Here is an 18,444-nt window from a genome sequence, read left to right as displayed (position 1 = left end):
ATGTGCCTAGAAATCCCGACTCTACAACGTTGCGCTTCCCGGTCAATTCTCTGATCCGGTGCTCTCGTTGTGGCCCTTATTTTGCATTCAGACCACGTTCCCTGGGGTAGTCGTCAGCGGCCCCTACAGACTTGGGTATCTATCCTGACGATCACGCCCGGCTCATTGAAGATGGATCGGCGACATATAGCCCCTCGAGCCAGGATCCTTTTACTTCTGCTCTTTGCACAGCTCCCGCATGCGCTTCGAGGGCTTGTCCACCCTGAAAAGGCTGCGGGCATCCCACGCCGATCCTGAGAGTGATGTGATCGTCTACTGTTCTCTCCATCTACACCATTGTATCTTCGTGGTTATTGCGCCTTCTTGCTCTTCTTCTCCTTTTTATCCGAGTTCGATTTCTTCTCCTTGATTTTTTCTACTGGCTTAGGAGCGCGCGTTTCTGACTTCTTCTGGATGCGACGGAGGACGTATTGCTCGAGTGTCTGGCCCTTTGCTTTCGCGCGCGTCTCGTACTCGGCTTTTTCTTCGGTTTTCAGCTTCGCAAGCTTCTTCGTTACGGCCTTCAGGTCTTTGCCCGTGACTGCCGCCGAACTTTGTTCATTCTTCGATTCGACCGCGTCGCTCTTCGCCTTTTTGCTAACCGAATCATCTCCCTCGTCTCGCTTGCGCTTCTTCTTCTTGTCGGATTTCCCTTTGGTAGGCGCGGGCGTTTCGGTGTCGGACGCGGATGTGGGAGGCGTGCTTGCGCCGGAAGCGGGATTCGATGCGTCTGTGGTGGTCGCTGAGGATTCTCCAATCGTACCTCCAATCATCTCGCCCTTAACGAAGAAGCCATAGAGACCTCCGCGATAGATGCCTTGGGTGCGGATCTGGTCGAGCGTGCTCTGAGCGGGGAATTAGCTGTTTGATCGCGCGCAGTGGTGCATGACTGCATACATCCTTGCCTGTACCAATGCTCTGCAGACTCTGGTCAAATGCGCGCAACCACCACTGGTCGTCTGTCGTATGCGCCGCCTTCTTCTTGCCGAGTCCTAGCTGGTCGTTCTTGTGCGCGATGAGAAGCGGCTTCTTGATGCCGCGGCCGGTCTGGTCGAGCGAGTGACCTGAGCCCTGCCAGCCTTGCTTGCGCAAATAAGCCTCGGCGTTCATGGCGGCGGAGGTGAAGGACTGATCCCCAACTTCGCGTCTGGAAATTTTGGTGGGGAAGTCTTGGCTAGCGCGACTGTCCAGAGCGGACCCCCGGCCATTCATTCCCTGCCTACCTTCCTCCACACTTCAAATAGCCCCAATCTTGAGTGGGCTGGTATTGGGGCCGTTCGTCCTTGTGTTTCTGTCGGAATAGCATTAGATTCTGCGTGATGAGGAGATTGTAGAGGAATTGAGACAACACACACGACTGCTGCATCTGAGATAGGCGGCATCGACGTTACAATGTAAAGTATCAACGAGACCTGAGTTGAGTTCAATCAGCTCTTTCCCATGATGCCGCTCGCTCTTTACTTTCGACCCCATTGGGTTGTAGGCCCCCACGCCCCTTCCTGACTTTCACCCTCGCTATCTGCGTGAGCAGTTCTTTCACTCTCGCTCTCTTCCTTTGCCTGCAATACACCCTCACTTCGACTGATCTTGCTTCACCTTCGGCTCGACTACCCGCTACCTCTAAGTGCATCAACTTACAAAATCCTGCTTGACCGTTATGGCTACTTGGAAGTCTACCCAGTTCATCTGGCTGCTGGCTTCAACAGTTAGTGCCGCTGTGCTTCACAGCAGATCCGCGCCCTACTATGCAGGCATCCAATTCGCTGCGGATAGACAGTTGTCGATTTCCGTCTTCAGTGATCTCCACTTCGGCGAGCGTAAGTAATCACATCTCTACGTCGTATGAACCTGAAACGAGTGTATACTAACGACTTGTAGCTGAGTCTCAGCGCGGCCGTTCATTCGCAGACTTCAAAACAATCGGTGTCATGAATTCAGTCCTCGACAACGAGCAGCCCGACTTCGTCGTCCTCAACGGCGATCTCCTCTCCTGTGAGTGGGTGGCCCCTCAAGACGCAAATCCGTTGATCGATCAGATCGTGGCTCCACTCGTCGCCCGCAACCTGCCTTTCGGCGCAACATTTGGCAATCACGATGCTTCCAAGACTTGCAGCACTAGTGCCATGTCCGAACACATGTGGTCGGATGTCAAGGGCAACAATGGCAAGAAACTCTCTTTCACGACGCAGTCCGTGTCTGGCGATATCAATCAAGTTGGCTGGAGCAACTATTTCGTCCCGGTGTACAGCTCTACGGATGCTTCTGATCTGAAGATGCTGTTGTGGTTCTTTGACAGCAAAGGAGGCATGAAGTATCAACCCACTGGTGATGATGTCGGTGTTCCGAACTGGGTCGACGAGAAGGTATGAGACCCTTGTTACTGTTTTCATAATGTACTGATTCTTGCAGGTTGTTGAATGGTTCCGCAATACCAATAACGCCCTTCGCCAGCAATATGGCCGCGCGGTTCCTAGCATGGCTTTCGTGCACATTCCGATACACGCCGCAGATTCTTTTCAACATAACGGGCGTTCCAAAACAGCCAACCCAGGCATCAACGAAGAGAGTGTAGGGAACCAGGGCGACATTTGCGATCATACTGGGAACAACTGCAAGTACAGTGGAGCCGATATTCCCTTCATGAAGGCGCTCGTAGAGACGGAAAACCTCATGGCCGTTTTCTCGGGTCACGACCATGGCGTAGACTGGTGCATGAAATGGGCCAGAGACCTCCCTGGCAACTCTCCTAGCAACGGCAACGGGCTGAACATCTGCTTCAATCGTCACTCAGGCTATGGTGGCTACACTGATTGGACACGGGGCGCGCGTCAGATCGTCGTCAAGGAGGATATGCTGGATGCGAAGGTGGTCGACACGTGGATCCGTCTGGAGAACGGTAAAATCTCGGGACAGGTGTCGCTGAACTCTACATTCGGTACCGATCAATATCCGGTGGTGGACAGGTCGAAGACCTCATAGCCTGAGCCAAAGCGACCGAGTCTGCACCCATAACATGTTGGGTGCACATGTCTTCTATCTCGCGTTATGTGCTGTATTGCACACTGTACAACTTTTGGAAAAGTATGTTATTCACCATCTTAGTTGATAGCTCAATTCAACATGACTTAAGTTGAACGCCAGCAAATTCACGTCATGCTTGATGTAGGCCGAGTGTCTGCGCTCGTCAGGGACGGCGAAGGGGTATCGGCCCCACTTACGCGCTCCACGGGAACCGGCCCATGACATCATCGGCATTCTCACAAAACACCAAACACTACAGTTAGGTCTCCCGGGCGCATCCGCACAGTCTCGCCAGCGGAGCAAGCGTTTCAGGCGGGGCCTCCTAGCGCCTACTAAGCATGGCGAAGCATTCTCGGCCGTTGTTCTTCACGATCGCTGTATCGCTTTCATCACCCAGAGGCGTGGTCCTACCGCGTCCGTTTTGTTACGCGCTTTTTCTTCTAAGATACCCTCGATCACCCTTCACACCACCGCTCGCCATCGACCATGTCCTTCCTTGAGCGTCAAAAGACGCGCATCACGGGTGACGAAGATGGCGCCCGTCGACACAGCATCCTCAATCCCTCGTCCTCGGGCAAGATACCCAACGCGAAGAAACCACGCACGAGACCGCCCGCATCGATACGCGATCATCTCCCTTACCCGAACTCGACCCTCTCTCCCACTTCAGGGCCATACTCCATAGGCAGCATGGAGATAGAAGTCCCTGTCGAACACCCTCGTCCGATCTCGAACATCAAGCGCAAGGGCCGGCACCTTCTGCAGTTGGAGACTGTTTTGTTTACACTATATTATCCAGCCTCGTTCGGGAGTGGTAACGGGAACGCCCCAGGAGGAGAGAAGAAATGGAGTCGCGAGACATGGCTTCCAAGGCCGCGCATGGAGACGGCGAAGGGTTATGCGCGGTTTGCTGGCATACCGAGCCCTATAAGCATCGGCGTCTTTGGCGCGACCACCATGCTCACCAAATTGCGCGGTTTTAGGAACGCCCCTCCTGCGACTCATTGGCCTCCGGAAGGCAACATGAAGAAAGACGGGTATGAGATCAAGAACCAGCAGGGTAGTCCGCCCGAGGGCATGAACGATGAGCCCATGTTCCCACTGTTGATGTTTAGTCATGGTCTTGGTGGCTCTAGAACCGCATACAGCAGCCTATGCTCTGAATTCGCGAGCTACGGCTTCGTCGTGTGCGCGGTGGAGCATAGGGACGGGAGTGGACCGCGGACTTTCATTAATCACAAGAAGCGAGGGAAGCGGAGAAAGGATGCCCAAGGAGGAGGGAAAGCGAACCATACGAATTGCGACGGAGACGCAGAAGACGACAAAGACTTTTCCAAGTTCCAGCATCTGGATCACACTGACGAAGAAATTGCGCAAGGTTATCACTATGTCGTGCGTAGTGTGAGGTTCTGTAATACAGGAACTATTAGGCTGACTATAGCAGGACTACATCTTCCCCAAAGATAACCCGATGGACACCGCACCGAACAATGAGCACGGCGTCGACGGCGAACTGCGCAGCGCACAGATAGAGCTGCGTCTTTGCGAGCTCGAGGAAGCATACCGTGTACTCAAGATGATATCTGACGGCGATGGAGAGGAAATCGCACGACAGAATCTCCGAGGCGAAGGCTACGTCGGAGGCTCTTCCAGAGGTCTAGGCGGAATCGATTGGGCACAATGGAAAAATCGTTTTCACGTAGATAAAATGACAGTGGCTGGTCATAGTTTCGGAGCAGCAACAGTGGTAGAAGTGCTCAGGCACACCGAAAGATTTACTAATGTGCAAGCGGGGATAATCTACGACATCTGGGGGTGACTATATCTTTCTCCCCATCGTTACATTGGAACTAACACATTTGTAGCGCACCTGTAAAGCCACCTGTGGAAGACCCGAAGCACCGAATACACCTCCCCCTGCTGGGAATCGCCAGTGAAGCGTTCATGTATTGGCAGAAAAACTGGGATGCGTCCATGTCTCTGATGAAGGAGGCCAGCGAGCATGGCGCCCCTGCATATCTTCTTACGGTCCGAGGCTCCGTTCACATCAACCAAAGCGACTTCTCGATTTTATATAAGCATGTCTCATCGTTGTTCATGAAGGCCACCGTCCATCCGCAAAGAGCTATTGATCTCAACGTCAGCACTAGCCTCGAATTCCTCCGCTTGGTTACGCCCGACTCGGGAGGCGGAAAGTCCATCATTAATCGATGTATGACAGATGAGAAGATTCTGGACACGCCTCTTATGGAAGACATGCCCAACGACCACCGACCGAACGACCAGTGGATAGCTGCCCGACTACGAGTTGACAATGAGTTCAGGAAACGGTTAGCTGCTGGTCTGCAAAGAAAGTTTAAGCGCAACTTTCAAGGCGGTATGGGCACTGGATACACGACTTCTGATGAGATGTGGTGTTTCCATAAACCTTCAGAGGAGGATCTGCAAACATGGATCAAGGCAGAAGACAGAGGAGAAAAGCGCATAGATGAGGATCGTGCTATTTTATCGGCGGAGGAATCTCGGACTAGTCATCATGCGGCTGCCGATGCGCCTAGATCTGCAAGCCCCTCCCGGAGAGAGGCAGAGAGAAGCGAAATACCGGTACGGGAACATGAGGCGGAGGTAAAGGATGCAAACAGTCAGCAAACAGGGCATGGGGTTCGAGATAGATATGATGATGCGGAGAAGAACACTAGTGGGGAGTCTGGGGGTGGGCACGCAGCGGCCGCTGCAGAGCAGGGCGAAGATGAACAATCGAACAACTGGTTGGGCGTCGTGCCGAAGCTTAGACACGGTCCAGGGCAAGCATCAGCATAGATATACAACGTTAGATTATGTGATCATACACAAGCTCTAAATATCCTTGACCGGGCTAGTGCATTGGTACCTGAGACGCATGGAAGTCGTGATTGTGACATCGTCAACTTGTAAGTTGGACAGTCTCGTTCACTCGTTCATTAAAACATTGACGTCATGATCTGTGTATTCTAGGATCTACGTTGTTCCCGGTGCCGCGTCGCCCGTATGCCGTATTGACTTGGCTGAAGCTACCCAAGGAAGCGCCTGCCCAGGTATCGCGCCCTGAAGCGTAAAGGGGGCCGTTTGATTTACCAAGCTAGAGAGGTTTAAACAGCTTATATAATCAAGCGCTGACAAGAAACCAGCTGACAATGAAGCGAGGGAAAAATTTATAACCGCCAGCCCTGCAGACTGCTGACAGGAGTCACCTTGGTTGTCACGTGCAGCGCTTGGCATGCGGCACTTGCCGTTCCGGGAAATTTGTTGTTCAGTAATCATGCTGCCAAAGCCTCCCGAACTGCACCAGAGCTACAAGACGCACAACGAAACAATTGGTCACACCCATCTACTAAGGTCCGACGACCTCGGTCTCAAACATCTCACCATCAAGAATGTCTAGGGTAGGCTTGCGAGTTATAAATTTGCACGCAAATAAACCCACGTAGATGGGACCACAACGCCTGCAAACCTATGGTCATGAACCCACCCGCCCATGCACTCGTCCGCCTCTTCGCCCTACAGACAGCAGGACCTAGCCGCATCCTGTGCGGAGACGCGCATTAGCCCCGTGTAACAGCGGACCCTTGATCGATCTCGAACCTTGTGAGCTGTAGCGGCCGTTCACTGAATCGGCGCCGGAGCATCTTTTGCTTTTCCATACCTACCGTCTGGCTTGCGTCAGGTTGAACTAGTTCTGGATGCAATCTACATGTACACAACGTCTTCCCGCTATTTTTACGCGAACCAAATTACTCCATTAAGAATCTGTACGAAGCGTTTACGATTTTCCTCACAAGTGAACGATAGCGGTGTTTCAAGAGTCGGAACGGAGTGATTAGTAGTCCGTGGAGACCGACTTCGGTTCAGCATCCTTTCGCCTTTCGTAGTCAGTCTCGCTATTGGTTCCACCGAACTCCTTCGGTGACATACCTCCGGACCTTACTCTGTTCGATCAGCGGTATCAGAAGCGAAAACCAGAATCATGACGAGCTCAGAATCAGAACAGGCGCAGACATCACGGAAGCGCTCACGCAGGAGGGACAGCGTCGATGACGGTGGTGCTGGAGGAAAGAAGGCTAGGGGCCGTCCACGGGTAGACACACAGGACGCCACGGCTGCAGATGTGAGTGGAGACGCAACGTCCTTTTTGTTCTATCTACCCGATTCGTCGTTGTCAACTCTTGGAGCGGGAGGGTAAACGGGACATGCGCACCTGTCCTGATCGAAGAAGCTGTCAAGTTGTTGATGTGTTCTCCAGCTCGACCCACTGTGAGCTCCTCATCGTCATCCCCACCTCCTGTGAACGACGCTGATGAGCCTACCGTGCTCCAGATGACACTACCCAGCATGGAGCTCCTCGCGATCCGATCTCAGCATTCATGTCGAATGTACTGACAGGTGTACCAGAGACGAAGAACTCAAATCCGGCTTGCGCAGCGTGCATATCGGCAGCGGAAGGAAACCACCATCGCGTCGTTGAAGAGTCAAAGCACACAGCTCCACTCGATTATCGAGCAGATGAACAAGGCCTTCCTAAAGCTAAACGAGTCCACCGTCAAGTCAGGTCTGTTACAGCTGAATCCGAGTTTGGCCCAAGAGTTCAAGCTGGTAACGGAGACGTTCGCGAGCTTGACAAAGACAGCCAACGAGGGCCAGTACGAGGGAGACGAAGATGGTGAACACGGCGAACACGGGATTGAAGGGAATGGTGCACCAAAGCTAGCCGAACCGGAGCCTGAAGTGCAGCACATTGGATGGGGATATTCCGCAGTTCCGAAACCAGCCGCTGAGAAGCGTCCGCAGCCACAGTTGTCAACACCGGATAGCTACCTCGCCCACATCAGTGCTGCATATGGCAATGTAGACTCCCGCAGGAGCGATCTGGTGGGTTGCCGTCAGTTTGGAGCTGGTTCGGTCTTCGACCAGTCGCACCGATCTTCGCAGCCTCCAGCAGACCCATCACCATCGCATACTTCATCCCAACCGACGCAGCTGCCTTTCGGCCTTGTAGACCTTCTGAGTCAGCACCAAGCACCGTATGGAACAACAAACCTACACACGTACTCCGTCCGTGTACCGACGCCTGAAGCGACACCGCCATCGAACAGACTGCCCACGCCGCCTCTATCGAAAATATCGTCGAAGACGCTCCCTCCGGTCACAACGTACAGTTTCCAAGAAACAACATTTGCGAGACGATTGTCGAGGGCGGCGCTTGAGGCGGGGTTTCATTTGCTTAGCAACGCCCAAGCTCGCCCTACGGTACGTTTTCAGCTAGTCGATGTAGGAATTGTTTCTGTGGCTTCACTGCCTTTTCTCCTGAGTAGTGATACAAGGCTAATCATGACAGCTAGGCAATCAACCGTGTCTTCAAGCTTTCTCTACCTCATGAGACCCTCGATCAAATACGAAGCCGCTTCCGAACTATCATGGCCCGTGGCATTGACGAAGACCTGGATTGGTGGGAGTCGCCATTTCTCCATCTCGGTGGTGCAGGAACTCATTATCCGCGACGGGACGCTGCCGGCAACGTAAAGTCTGTCAGAAACGGATGGAACGTACGGCAAATTGGGCCAACAGAGAACAAGGTGCTCATAATAGAGAATACAGAAGACGGTAGGAGTGAAGAGCTACGCGGCGTGGACCTCCGTGGATACGAGGGGGAATGGTTCGATTGTTACGACGTACAGGGCTACTTGGAAGAAAAATACTCGTGCAAGCTCGACCCGAAGAGCTCGTTCGCCGAATGTGTCATCGAGGTTGACGACGAAGAACTGTCTAGAGCCCCCAACAGCGCACTACGGCAACGACCACACAACGCGACGAGTCTGCCTCCTCTTCACCAGAACTCCGCAAACGGATCGGCAGCTCCGTCAACCACCTCGACAAATCCGCCAAACAACTCTTACAACATCGCGGATAGTGGATCTTATGGGCTAGACCTGTCTTTTGGGAACACCGGTGAATACCCTAGGCTTGTCAACTACGAAATCTCATATGATCAGACCCTGGGTTTGGATCTCGCACCTGGGTATGATTATGGGTTTTCGCATACACCCGCCTTTCACATGGACAACATAGATCTAGGCATGAACATGATGAGCGATGTAGCGGCAGCTCTACCAGTCGTGAGGCAGAAACGGAAGAAGACTGCCTGGCTCGACGTTTCGAAGCTGATTGATGGTGAGTGTGCACATTCACGAGAGGTCAACAGTTGGCTGACAATTACGACAGAGATCATTATACACGGCGTGTGTCTCGGGCGATCACCGGGGTATAGGCGCAAGGACGTTGATGCAGCGGTACAAAAGGCTTTGGTGCATGACCATTAGCCGGTAGCGATTGCGAGGAGCATGCCAAGATACCCAGGTGCGATTCGAGTGCAGTGGCGGGAGTTTTGCTTCTTATGGGATGCAGTTGGCTGTTTGAGGTGCAATTGATGAACTGACGACGTTTGTACCAACATTTGGATCGGTTCGTATGTATATTGATCATGAGCACTACTATATTTCGAATCTGCCAGAACGTTGCATCGCGTACTTTGGATCAGATGTTGAGCTGTGAGCATGGTCACGTGTGGCGCTAGAGTAGCGTTAGGCGCTAACGAACCGGCGCCCTCAATGATTGCCGGAACGCCGCTCACTATCACTCATACACCCACGACCCCGAAAGCTGAGGGCACCCGAACACGTCGTACAAGGCCTTCCGTCTGGGCTAGCGATATCCGTAGAACTTCCTTGACCGCGCAGAAGCTTCCTCAAGCGCGCGCACCTCTCTGCAGCCTCAAGCGCTGACGTCGCCTGCCTGGCTTGCCTGCCTATTCCTCAATCATCTGCACGCGAGCAACCATCACAAGCCGTCGCGCAGCTATCACAGAGCTCGCATCGTATACTAGATAGCTCAGACCATATCAAACAGTCGCGATCATGTCGAACTCGGTCGTGGTTAGTATCCCCAAGGCGCGCATGCGAGCGGTGGAAGGGTAAAGGCAGGCTTGCTAACAGCAACCACCAGGGCGGCGTGTACCAGCAGATCATCGAGAAGGTGATCCAGACCTCGCAGAATGACTTCGAGGAGTCGGGCGTCGATCATAGCACGCTCGACGAGATGAAGCAGGTATGTTGCAACCTGGCCTCCATCTCGGCCAGCGCGCCTTCCTTTTCTTTGTCGCAGCACATCTGCGACTGCCGTCACACCGCTTTTTATATCTCTCACTTTTCTTGTCAATTCATTCCTCGCATCGGTTTCGCTGGCTGCGGCGATCGCGCGGTGACCGCCTGGCTTGGGTGATGGGCGGCTGGAAGCGGGGCGGAGTTGCCGGTCGGTCTGGCAGCTCCGGGGGCGCCTCAGTATTTGAGATGCCTTCTTATAGCCCCTGCACAGCTCCCCCACCCGCCAAGACCAACGCATCATTTCCCAACAAGGCATAGTCTGTCATGTGACGGCTGTTCTCACATCATGTTTTGTTGCAGTTGTGCTGAGCATATACTGACTATCGCCAGGGCTGGCAAGAGAGGCTATCCGCTCTCAAGATTGCTCACTTTCCATGGGACCCTGCTCCTGAGCCTGTTCGTCAGCCGCCTACGGTACCGTCCAACGTAAAGGTTGACAATGATATGCCTTCCGTGTCCGGACCTCAGGAGGCTCTCAACTTCCCCAACGTGCCCGTGAAGCAAGAAGGAGGATACCAGCCACCAGTTGCTAACTACCCTCCTGCTCAGACTGCGAACAACGGCTACGGCGGTACTTATGATCAAAACCAGCAGCTCGCGCACCAGCGTGCAGCCGCTCTGGTACAGCAGCGAGTGCAACAGCAAGGACATGTGCAGCAGAACTTTCCCAATCTGGCGCAACAGGGCCATCTGCCTCAAATGCCTATGCAGAACCAGCAGCAGCAGCAACAGCAGCGCATGATGGCGCAACAGCAACAACAACAGCAGCAGCAGCATCAACGACCTCCGCAACAGCAACAACAGGGAATGCCACAGCAGCGTCCCCCACCGCAAAATCACATGTACACCTCACAGACTGATGGTTCGGGTGACGCCATGGCTGACTGGGAGGCCTTGAAGGCCGCACGCGCTGCTGATGCAGTAGAGCGCATGGCAGCGGACGACTTCATGCGTTCTCGCGTTGATGCCATGGCTATGCGTCAGGACAGTGGTCTCATGGTACCGCTCGATTCGATGCCAAAGGGCAAAAAGCGCAAGGCAGCTATGCGTGTCCTGCAGGCCGAAGACGCAGAGGCCTCGTCAAGCGCACCGGTTCCCGCGCGCTTCGACGGTGACGACGATGTGAAGCCAGAAGAAGATCCGGATGACGCCATTAACTCTGACCTAGATGACTCGGAGGACGAACTCGGGGATGGCGATAACAGCGACGATGAAATGGTCGACTATATGTTGTGCACCTACGACAAAGTCCAGCGCGTGAAGAACAAGTGGAAGTGCACGCTTAAGGACGGCATCTTGACCACGAACAAGAAGGAGTAAGTTGGGTGTTGAGACTTTGAAGAGATTTCACTGACAGTATGGAAGATACCTGTTCCACAAAGCAAATGGTGAATTCGAATGGTGAACATTCGCCACCCATTGCTAATGCCCGTGGTAGCTGAACTCGAGTTCTAAGTCGCTCCGTGCAGCGCACGAACCCCATTCGATCGAGACGCGAGTCTAGCACGCCTGATACACGACTCACCAAGCTCGATCCCCTTTTCGCGACGACAAAGCGGCTCGGTACGAACATCGATAACGGGCATCAGATTGGATACTATGGCCTGGCGCGAGACTCGAGAAAGAAGAAAACAAGAAAGAAGCTGATTCCCATGACGCATTACATAAAACTATGGATAGGACGACTGGGCGTCCTGAGTATCCCTAGTCTACGCTATTCAGATTGATTTCGCACTCAGGTCAGGACTAGAACTTTGGCTGGCCTCACATGTCCAAGCATTGGCGTATGGGCCCCATGGCAGGTTTACATTTCATCAGGTGGAGTTTTTCAGCTTGAGTAAAAGAAGGAATTGTCGAGGTCGAGGCCATGTGCACAGCAAACGTCAGGACTTCTAAGTAAGAGGCTGCCAAACAAAGGCTCATGGTTGCTTCATCACAGAAGACATTGTACGATTGTGCATTTCATTTCCTACTCTGTTCGGGTCTGGACAGACTAGCAAATATAAGAATTGGCAAAATCGGCATATGCTGAGCTCAAGCTCCCTGTTTTCTGTCTGTAGTGATGTCTATTGTACTCTCATAGCATATCGTAAGCGCCACTCTCGCCATCGCTTCCTGGGCCATTGTGCATCAGGGTCTCGTCAACGTCTCCGCCCTCAGCCTCCTCGTCATCCTCTTCCACAAGCGGGACAAAGCGAAAGTCGACGAAACTCACTTGTCCGCCCGTGGCCCCTCCAGGCCCAGTCTGAGAAGCCGACCCACTACCCTCGACCTCAATCATAAACTGTAGACTCAACACGCCTTGGGTATCTGCTCGTATACTGACTTTGGTCGCAACGTTCATCGCACGCGCAGCCTTTTGTATCAAGCTAAACTTGTAGGATGAGCGGAGTACGGCTTGTGGATCGCTGAGCTGAAAGGTCTCGAGCAGGTTGGTAGGTTTCTGATCTGCTGCCTCATTGTTCGTGTTGAGGTTCGTGGATGCAGGAGTGCGGTAGGCTGAGGGCTGGGGCTGATTGTTGAACTCGACGCGCGCTGAGCCTAGAGTGCCTGATGACGACAGAGCGAAGAAGGGTTTGCCGCGCACGGTTTTGGCGTACATGGTCAGCTTCTCTGGGCTTGTAGATGATAGCTCTTGTACTGCGTCATACAACCAGCTGCCTCGCATGATGATTTTCAGAGCGAGGGCTTGTCGATCAAAAGGTATTTCGTCTGTGTACTCTGGCTCGTACGTCGTGAGATCGCATTGCGTGCGTATGCTTGCCTCTGTCAAAGTGACGGCCAGTGGAGCACCGGGGCCATCGTAGCTTATTCGACAGAGGTTGTTCATGCCGCCTAGTATGTTGTTTCCAGTGAAGGCTGTGCTGGTGGGATATGCACCATCGCGCGCCCATGGTGGTTTGGAAGTGGAGGGGTCGGTGAGGCCGAAGATCTGGAGGGTCTCAAGGAGAGCGGGAAGAGATATTTGAAACGCGGGAGTGGTAGTAGATGTTGGGTCGAGTTCATCGTCGCTGTCGGAGTGTTGTGAGTTCGGCGGTGCGGCGCGCGCATTGAAGGTGTAGGTTGTGAAGAGAGACTTGTCGAGGAAGGCGGATGCTGTAGTCGTGTCAGATTTGGAATGTGCCAAAAATACATCGCATATGGCTGTACGTACCTTCCATGACGCTCGCCTCATCCACAGCGAGCTTCATGCCAATGTCGCTGATCTGGACATGAGCCTTGTTGGAGAAGGCAATGCAGCGGAGGAGCAGGTACAATTGTCGCGCGGAGCTTGACACTGCCGTGAGTATTGGGGGCTCCTCTTCGTCCATGGTGCTGTGTTGTGAGTGTGAGGGTACGGGCTATCGTGCAGGTAGATTCGAGAGTCTTGAACTTTTTATTGGTATTCCATAGATTGTACACAGTATGCCCCTAACGCCGGATGGAGAAGTAGGAAACTAGACGTATACGCCGACTGCGCAGATCATGTAGACGGCGCCGAAGCTGTTTGCAGTCAGTGGGCGCATGTTGTAGCTGGGCTTCCGAGGCCACGTACCCGAATGCTAATGACGCGGGAACACCGAGAACGGGGAGGTTGATGAAGGAGCGGTCTGTGTGCGCATGAGTAGAGGTTCGCTAGAGGGGCGTGGCTATTTCGCGTACTCAAGCCGAAGATGGTAGTCAAGATGAGAGCTGCGCGCGTTGTTAGCAGAGCTCCACTAAGCAGCAGAGCTTCCAACATACAGATGGCCAGCAGCACGAAGCCGACTGTGAACTGCGTGTTCTTTCCGACGGCAGGGCTGAAGGGCGAGGACGCAGCAGCCTCCCAGACGTCTACAAGTGGGCTCGACATGTGTGCAGGCGTGCAATTGGATTATGTAAGTGTCTCTCTCTCGTGAAGCTGCTTTGGTGGCCTTTCGTGTTCACTCGCAGGTGATCGGCCGTGATTGGTGTGGGGCGACTAGCGCGGGAGGCGCAACTTCCCCGACATTCAGTCAACACCACGCACAGGGCTGAGAGAAGGCGCGACGGCACACAGAAGGCGCCCTACACTGCAACATGGCGGGCGCGACCGACGACAGTAAGTGCGCATACCCTCTCCAGCTTCATGCGCGTCAACAGACGTGCATCGTACCCACAAGCCTGGCATGTCTCCCCGCAACGACATCCCGCAGTTGCGCGACGTGTTGGGCTATCCCACCTCTCCCCCAACTTCACCACTGCTCGCTCCTCCCCCCATACCTCGCCGACACACCCGGCAGTCTTCTTCCAACACACGACTTCGCGAACTACAAGCTAACCTGGCTCGCGATGAAGCTAAGCGCAAGGCAACCACCGACCCTCCCAACGGCTCTCCCAAGCGCATAAAGCAGGACCCCTCGACACCTTCTGCCGCCGACGATGCCCCCGCGCCTCCCGTGAAACGTATAGTGCCATTCCCCGAGAAACCCGCCGTCATAGAAGAGCGCAATGGGGAGATTGAATTCAGAGTAGTCAACAATGATGGGGAGAGGGAGAGCACCATCATCTTGACAGGCTTGAAGTGTATCTTCCAGAAACAGTTGCCCAAGATGCCAAAAGACTACATTGCGCGCCTCGTCTACGACAGAACCCATCTGAGCATAGCCATCGTGAAACATCCCCTCGAGGTGGTAGGGTATGTTAAGGCTCTCGTCCCATGTCTGGTCAGACGCTGACAATACAACGTTCCAGTGGCATAACATACCGTCCCTTCGACAAAGGCCAGTTCGCCGAAATCGTCTTTTGCGCCATCTCCTCTGATCAGCAGGTTAAGGGCTACGGTGCCCATCTCATGTCACATCTCAAAGACTACGTTAAAGCCACCTCGCAGGTCATGCACTTCTTGACCTACGCCGACAACTACGCCATCGGATACTTCAAAAAACAAGGCTTCACCAAAGAGATTACCCTGGAAAAGTCAAGATGGATGGGCTACATCAAGGACTACGAAGGCGGCACCATCATGCAGTGTAGCATGGTGCCCAAGATAAGATACTTGGAAAGCGGCAGAATGCTCTTGAAGCAGAAGGAATGCGCAAACGCCAAGATAAGGGCTGTGAGCAAGAGCTACGAAGTCCACGCGCCGCCGGCGCAATGGGCAAAGGGCGAACTGAAAGCCATCGACCCCCTGACCATTCCTGCCATCAAGAACTCCGGCTGGTCACCTGTCATGGACGAACTCGCTCGCGCGCCCCGCCACGGGCCCAACTACAATGCCCTTCTCCATCTCCTCAACGACATGCAGAACAACAGCAACGCCTGGCCGTTCCAACAGCCCGTCAATAAGGATGAGGTGCTTGACTATTACGACGTCATCAAGGAGCCCATGGATCTCGCGACCATGGAAGAGAAACACGAAAAGGATCTTTATCCTACTCCCGAGGACTTTATCAGAGATGCCAAGCTCATCTTCGACAATTGCCGCAAATACAACAATGAAAGCACGCCGTACGCAAAGGCGGCGAATCGTTTGGAAAGATATATGTGGCAGCGGATACGTGACATTCCAGAGTGGTCGGTAAGTATTCAACACTTTCGTGTCTAACGCAGCAACATCATAACTAACAAACTACCAGCACCTGGAAGGCGAGTTGACAGGCAAGTAAGAGGTTTGGGGTCCGATCACTCTGATTAAGCCGTGCATAGGGGGCGTTTGTTATATGGGTTATGGCAACTTGTATTATCATCATCAACAGTCTTGTTGTTTAGCGGCATTGGGTAAGGTGTAAGGTGTATGGTATGGTAGTATTGGTTGAGGGTTCGGTCGGGCTGATTATACCCTTTGTCGTTACGTATTCGAATCACTTGTTCGTACTCATCTTATGAGAACATGCAATGAGATGTTGGGTGTGCAGTGAACCTGTGCATATTGGCTGAGCAATCATATGGGGCGCAAAGTGTGATGAAGTGACATACCGATATTGGAATATTGATTTATCTATGTGGCCTACTTGCTGTGTCAATAAATATTCCCTGTTGTGCCCAGCACATCCCCGATAGATCGAACTGAGTCGCTTCATAACGAACCGTCACGCAACTCTACGTGAGCACTGTTGACACCTGTCAATATTATTGCATACTTTCAAATCACGACATGTGTGATTTCGTGTTTGCTCTCCGCATGAGGTTCACATCACGGGTTAGCACGCGGTAGCACCAAGCACACGTTCGCAAGGCTAGGTACGTGGGACCAGATTCTGTGATCAACCTAAACGAAAGTAGGTAGCCGTGGGCCAAACATGTTTGGTGCAATTGCACAATGCTAACATGTCGTGTCCCGCAACCTTATTGTGGCGTCCGTAGCGTTTGATGTACTCGGTTGATGGTTTTTGAATAAGGCTTCGCGGGTTAGCGACGGGGTGTGGTGCTCGTCTACGTGACAGCCACGACAGAGAAGCGAGGGAACAAGCTTTGTGGACGGTAAGGAGGCTTGTGCAGTGCGCGCTAGGAAGTATGAGCTGCAGTGCGGTGGACGAAGAGGACGAGGATGCTAAGCTCGTTGGGATAAATAACGCGGAAGTAGCCTAGAGTCGTTCGGAGGCGGTACTGATCGTGTTTCGGGGGAACTGTGATTTGATCAAGTGAAAGCACAACATCTTTAAAAGAAAGACGACTTGCCCAAAAGAAAGTGTATTAAGCGATTCAATTCACAACCCCGACATGGAGCTGTGCACTGGATCTGGGGGTTCCTGTTGCTGATGGGTGTACCTAGATCAGCTCCGGCAGTCCCGGCTTGTCCTTCGCAAACATACGATTATAATCGTGATATCGCTGTGATTTGCACCCAACACTAGTTGAGAGGCCTTACGCAATAGCGCAGATGTATAGGCTCGTGTTTGCTTGACGTGGTGTACACACACATCTATTTCACCCGTGTTTCGTCTCGGAAAGTGGAGACTCTCTCCCAGACACTGATAGGAACTGACCGAGATGACGGACAGCACGGATGCAAAAAGTAAGGTGCTCCGAATTGCGAATAAGGCGCTGCATCGACCATAATCCTTCGAATCGAATATATGTAATCAGTGAATAGAGGCTCCGCGGATGGCTGTGCCTCTTAGTTGTTAGTATTCCGTGATTCTGCTCTTAGCAGACGCCACGCAAAGTATGATTAGGTACAGTAAATTGTAACCATTCGGTTGGCCTCGGGTGGGGTGGTAAGCCTGACATGGGAGAAGTGCCGACAACTTGGCCTAGTGCTATGCGTCGGACGTCAAGCTGGAGCAACGCGAAGAAGACATTTCCCTATGTGATGAGCACCGTGATGTAGGAATTCGGGAGGGCTGGCTTCGCAGTCCAGCTCGAAATGATGCCAGCCCACACGATGTGCTACCGCATGGAGCTGGGCCCGCTGCGGGGAAGGGACAAGGCTAGTCCCAAGGCCACCTGCGGATCTTGAACGGCATTCATTACAATGCGTCTGGCGTCCAAAAGCATGTCAGGATCGCTCGGCCAGCCAAGACAGCGGCTATCCAAAGTGTATACACAGGCGAAGTCCGCGACATGATTCGGCGCATATATCTCGATGCGTGCCCTCGTGATAAGAACCCCAGCTTCCTTCAGCTGCAGGACACCACAAGCGCGCTCGATGGTCCAGCGTCCCTAGCGTAGACCTGGTTATCGGAATGATGGTGATAGCGCTGGTCGAGACCCGTTGGTCAGATAGCATTGAGGGACACCAATCCAACACTCGCTGATGGAGGCGCACGCCGTGTGCTACCATGGCGTTCGCGCGTGTCCCGCTGCAGCGTACTGATAGGAGTGGGTTGGTCTCCTTGCGTCAGACGGAGTACCCGGTCTGATCTGCATTCCGGAGGGTCCACAAAGACAAAGTACAAGCGAAATTCAGCGACCACGACGGTTCGCAGATGCTGTCTTCGCCCCTGTGTAATTGCTGCGAGACCCTGGGAATTGCTTCTGCACATGACCCAGGGCAGCGGAAACGTCGACCTCGGGGAAGACGATGGAGGTCGGGTTGTCAAGGCAGAGGTGTTGCTTCGAGAACGCCACGCGAAGCCCAAAACAGAGCCTCAACCGAGGAGGGGCGCATATTCGCCGCCGCTTATCACGGACTGGGCGGGCGTTCCAGCACGTTCATCTCCGTGATTGGCGCTTGGACAGGCTATCAAGGCTGGGGAAAGATAAGAACCTGGTCCGGGTTGCAGAAGCGCGGTAGGTCGGCCGGTACTGG

At 53.4% G+C, this 18,444-nt stretch overlaps 7 protein-coding genes across 7 annotated transcripts; 4 read left to right on the top strand and 3 right to left on the bottom strand.

The window, feature by feature from the left end:
• Positions 1 to 350: 350 nt before the first annotated feature.
• On the bottom strand, positions 351 to 1,149 carry J4E78_004723 (uncharacterized protein; the record flags this gene model as incomplete). The annotated part of the gene is made up of 2 exons (XM_049365351.1): positions 351 to 884; positions 937 to 1,149. 2 exons carry the CDS (start codon positions 1,147 to 1,149, stop codon positions 351 to 353), a joined length of 747 nt encoding a protein of 248 aa, XP_049223152.1.
• Positions 1,150 to 1,696: 547 nt separating this feature from the next.
• On the top strand, positions 1,697 to 3,018 carry J4E78_004722 (uncharacterized protein; the record flags this gene model as incomplete). Its single annotated transcript, XM_049365350.1, has 3 exons — positions 1,697 to 1,856; positions 1,918 to 2,402; positions 2,449 to 3,018. The coding sequence occupies 3 exons, from the start codon at positions 1,697 to 1,699 to the stop codon at positions 3,016 to 3,018; spliced, it is 1,215 nt and encodes a 404-aa protein (XP_049223151.1).
• A 528-nt stretch (positions 3,019 to 3,546) lies between these two features.
• J4E78_004721 (uncharacterized protein) lies at positions 3,547 to 5,880 on the top strand (the record flags this gene model as incomplete). The annotated part of the gene is made up of 3 exons (XM_049365349.1): positions 3,547 to 4,452; positions 4,505 to 4,875; positions 4,926 to 5,880. 3 exons carry the CDS (start codon positions 3,547 to 3,549, stop codon positions 5,878 to 5,880), a joined length of 2,232 nt encoding a protein of 743 aa, XP_049223150.1.
• A 1,183-nt stretch (positions 5,881 to 7,063) lies between these two features.
• Positions 7,064 to 11,658, top strand: J4E78_004720 (uncharacterized protein; the record flags this gene model as incomplete). Its single annotated transcript, XM_049365348.1, has 7 exons — positions 7,064 to 7,204; positions 7,489 to 8,343; positions 8,436 to 9,264; positions 10,000 to 10,025; positions 10,096 to 10,197; positions 10,584 to 11,569; positions 11,619 to 11,658. 7 exons carry the CDS (start codon positions 7,064 to 7,066, stop codon positions 11,656 to 11,658), a joined length of 2,979 nt encoding a protein of 992 aa, XP_049223149.1.
• A 672-nt stretch (positions 11,659 to 12,330) lies between these two features.
• Positions 12,331 to 13,564, bottom strand: J4E78_004719 (uncharacterized protein; the record flags this gene model as incomplete). The annotated part of the gene is made up of 2 exons (XM_049365347.1): positions 12,331 to 13,349; positions 13,408 to 13,564. The coding sequence occupies 2 exons, from the start codon at positions 13,562 to 13,564 to the stop codon at positions 12,331 to 12,333; spliced, it is 1,176 nt and encodes a 391-aa protein (XP_049223148.1).
• A 126-nt stretch (positions 13,565 to 13,690) lies between these two features.
• Positions 13,691 to 14,085, bottom strand: J4E78_004718 (uncharacterized protein; the record flags this gene model as incomplete). The annotated part of the gene is made up of 3 exons (XM_049365346.1): positions 13,691 to 13,736; positions 13,789 to 13,843; positions 13,977 to 14,085. 3 exons carry the CDS (start codon positions 14,083 to 14,085, stop codon positions 13,691 to 13,693), a joined length of 210 nt encoding a protein of 69 aa, XP_049223147.1.
• Positions 14,086 to 14,380: 295 nt separating this feature from the next.
• On the top strand, positions 14,381 to 15,859 carry GCN5 (histone acetyltransferase; the record flags this gene model as incomplete). The annotated part of the gene is made up of 3 exons (XM_049365345.1): positions 14,381 to 14,889; positions 14,946 to 15,771; positions 15,830 to 15,859. The coding sequence occupies 3 exons, from the start codon at positions 14,381 to 14,383 to the stop codon at positions 15,857 to 15,859; spliced, it is 1,365 nt and encodes a 454-aa protein (XP_049223146.1).
• Positions 15,860 to 18,444: the final 2,585 nt, after the last annotated feature.

This window comes from Alternaria triticimaculans, assembly GCF_023758025.1.
Source record: "Alternaria triticimaculans strain BMP 0046 chromosome Unknown scaffold_5, whole genome shotgun sequence".
NCBI lineage: Eukaryota > Fungi > Ascomycota > Dothideomycetes > Pleosporales > Pleosporaceae > Alternaria > Alternaria triticimaculans.
This window is presented reverse-complemented; position numbering and strand designations above follow the sequence as displayed.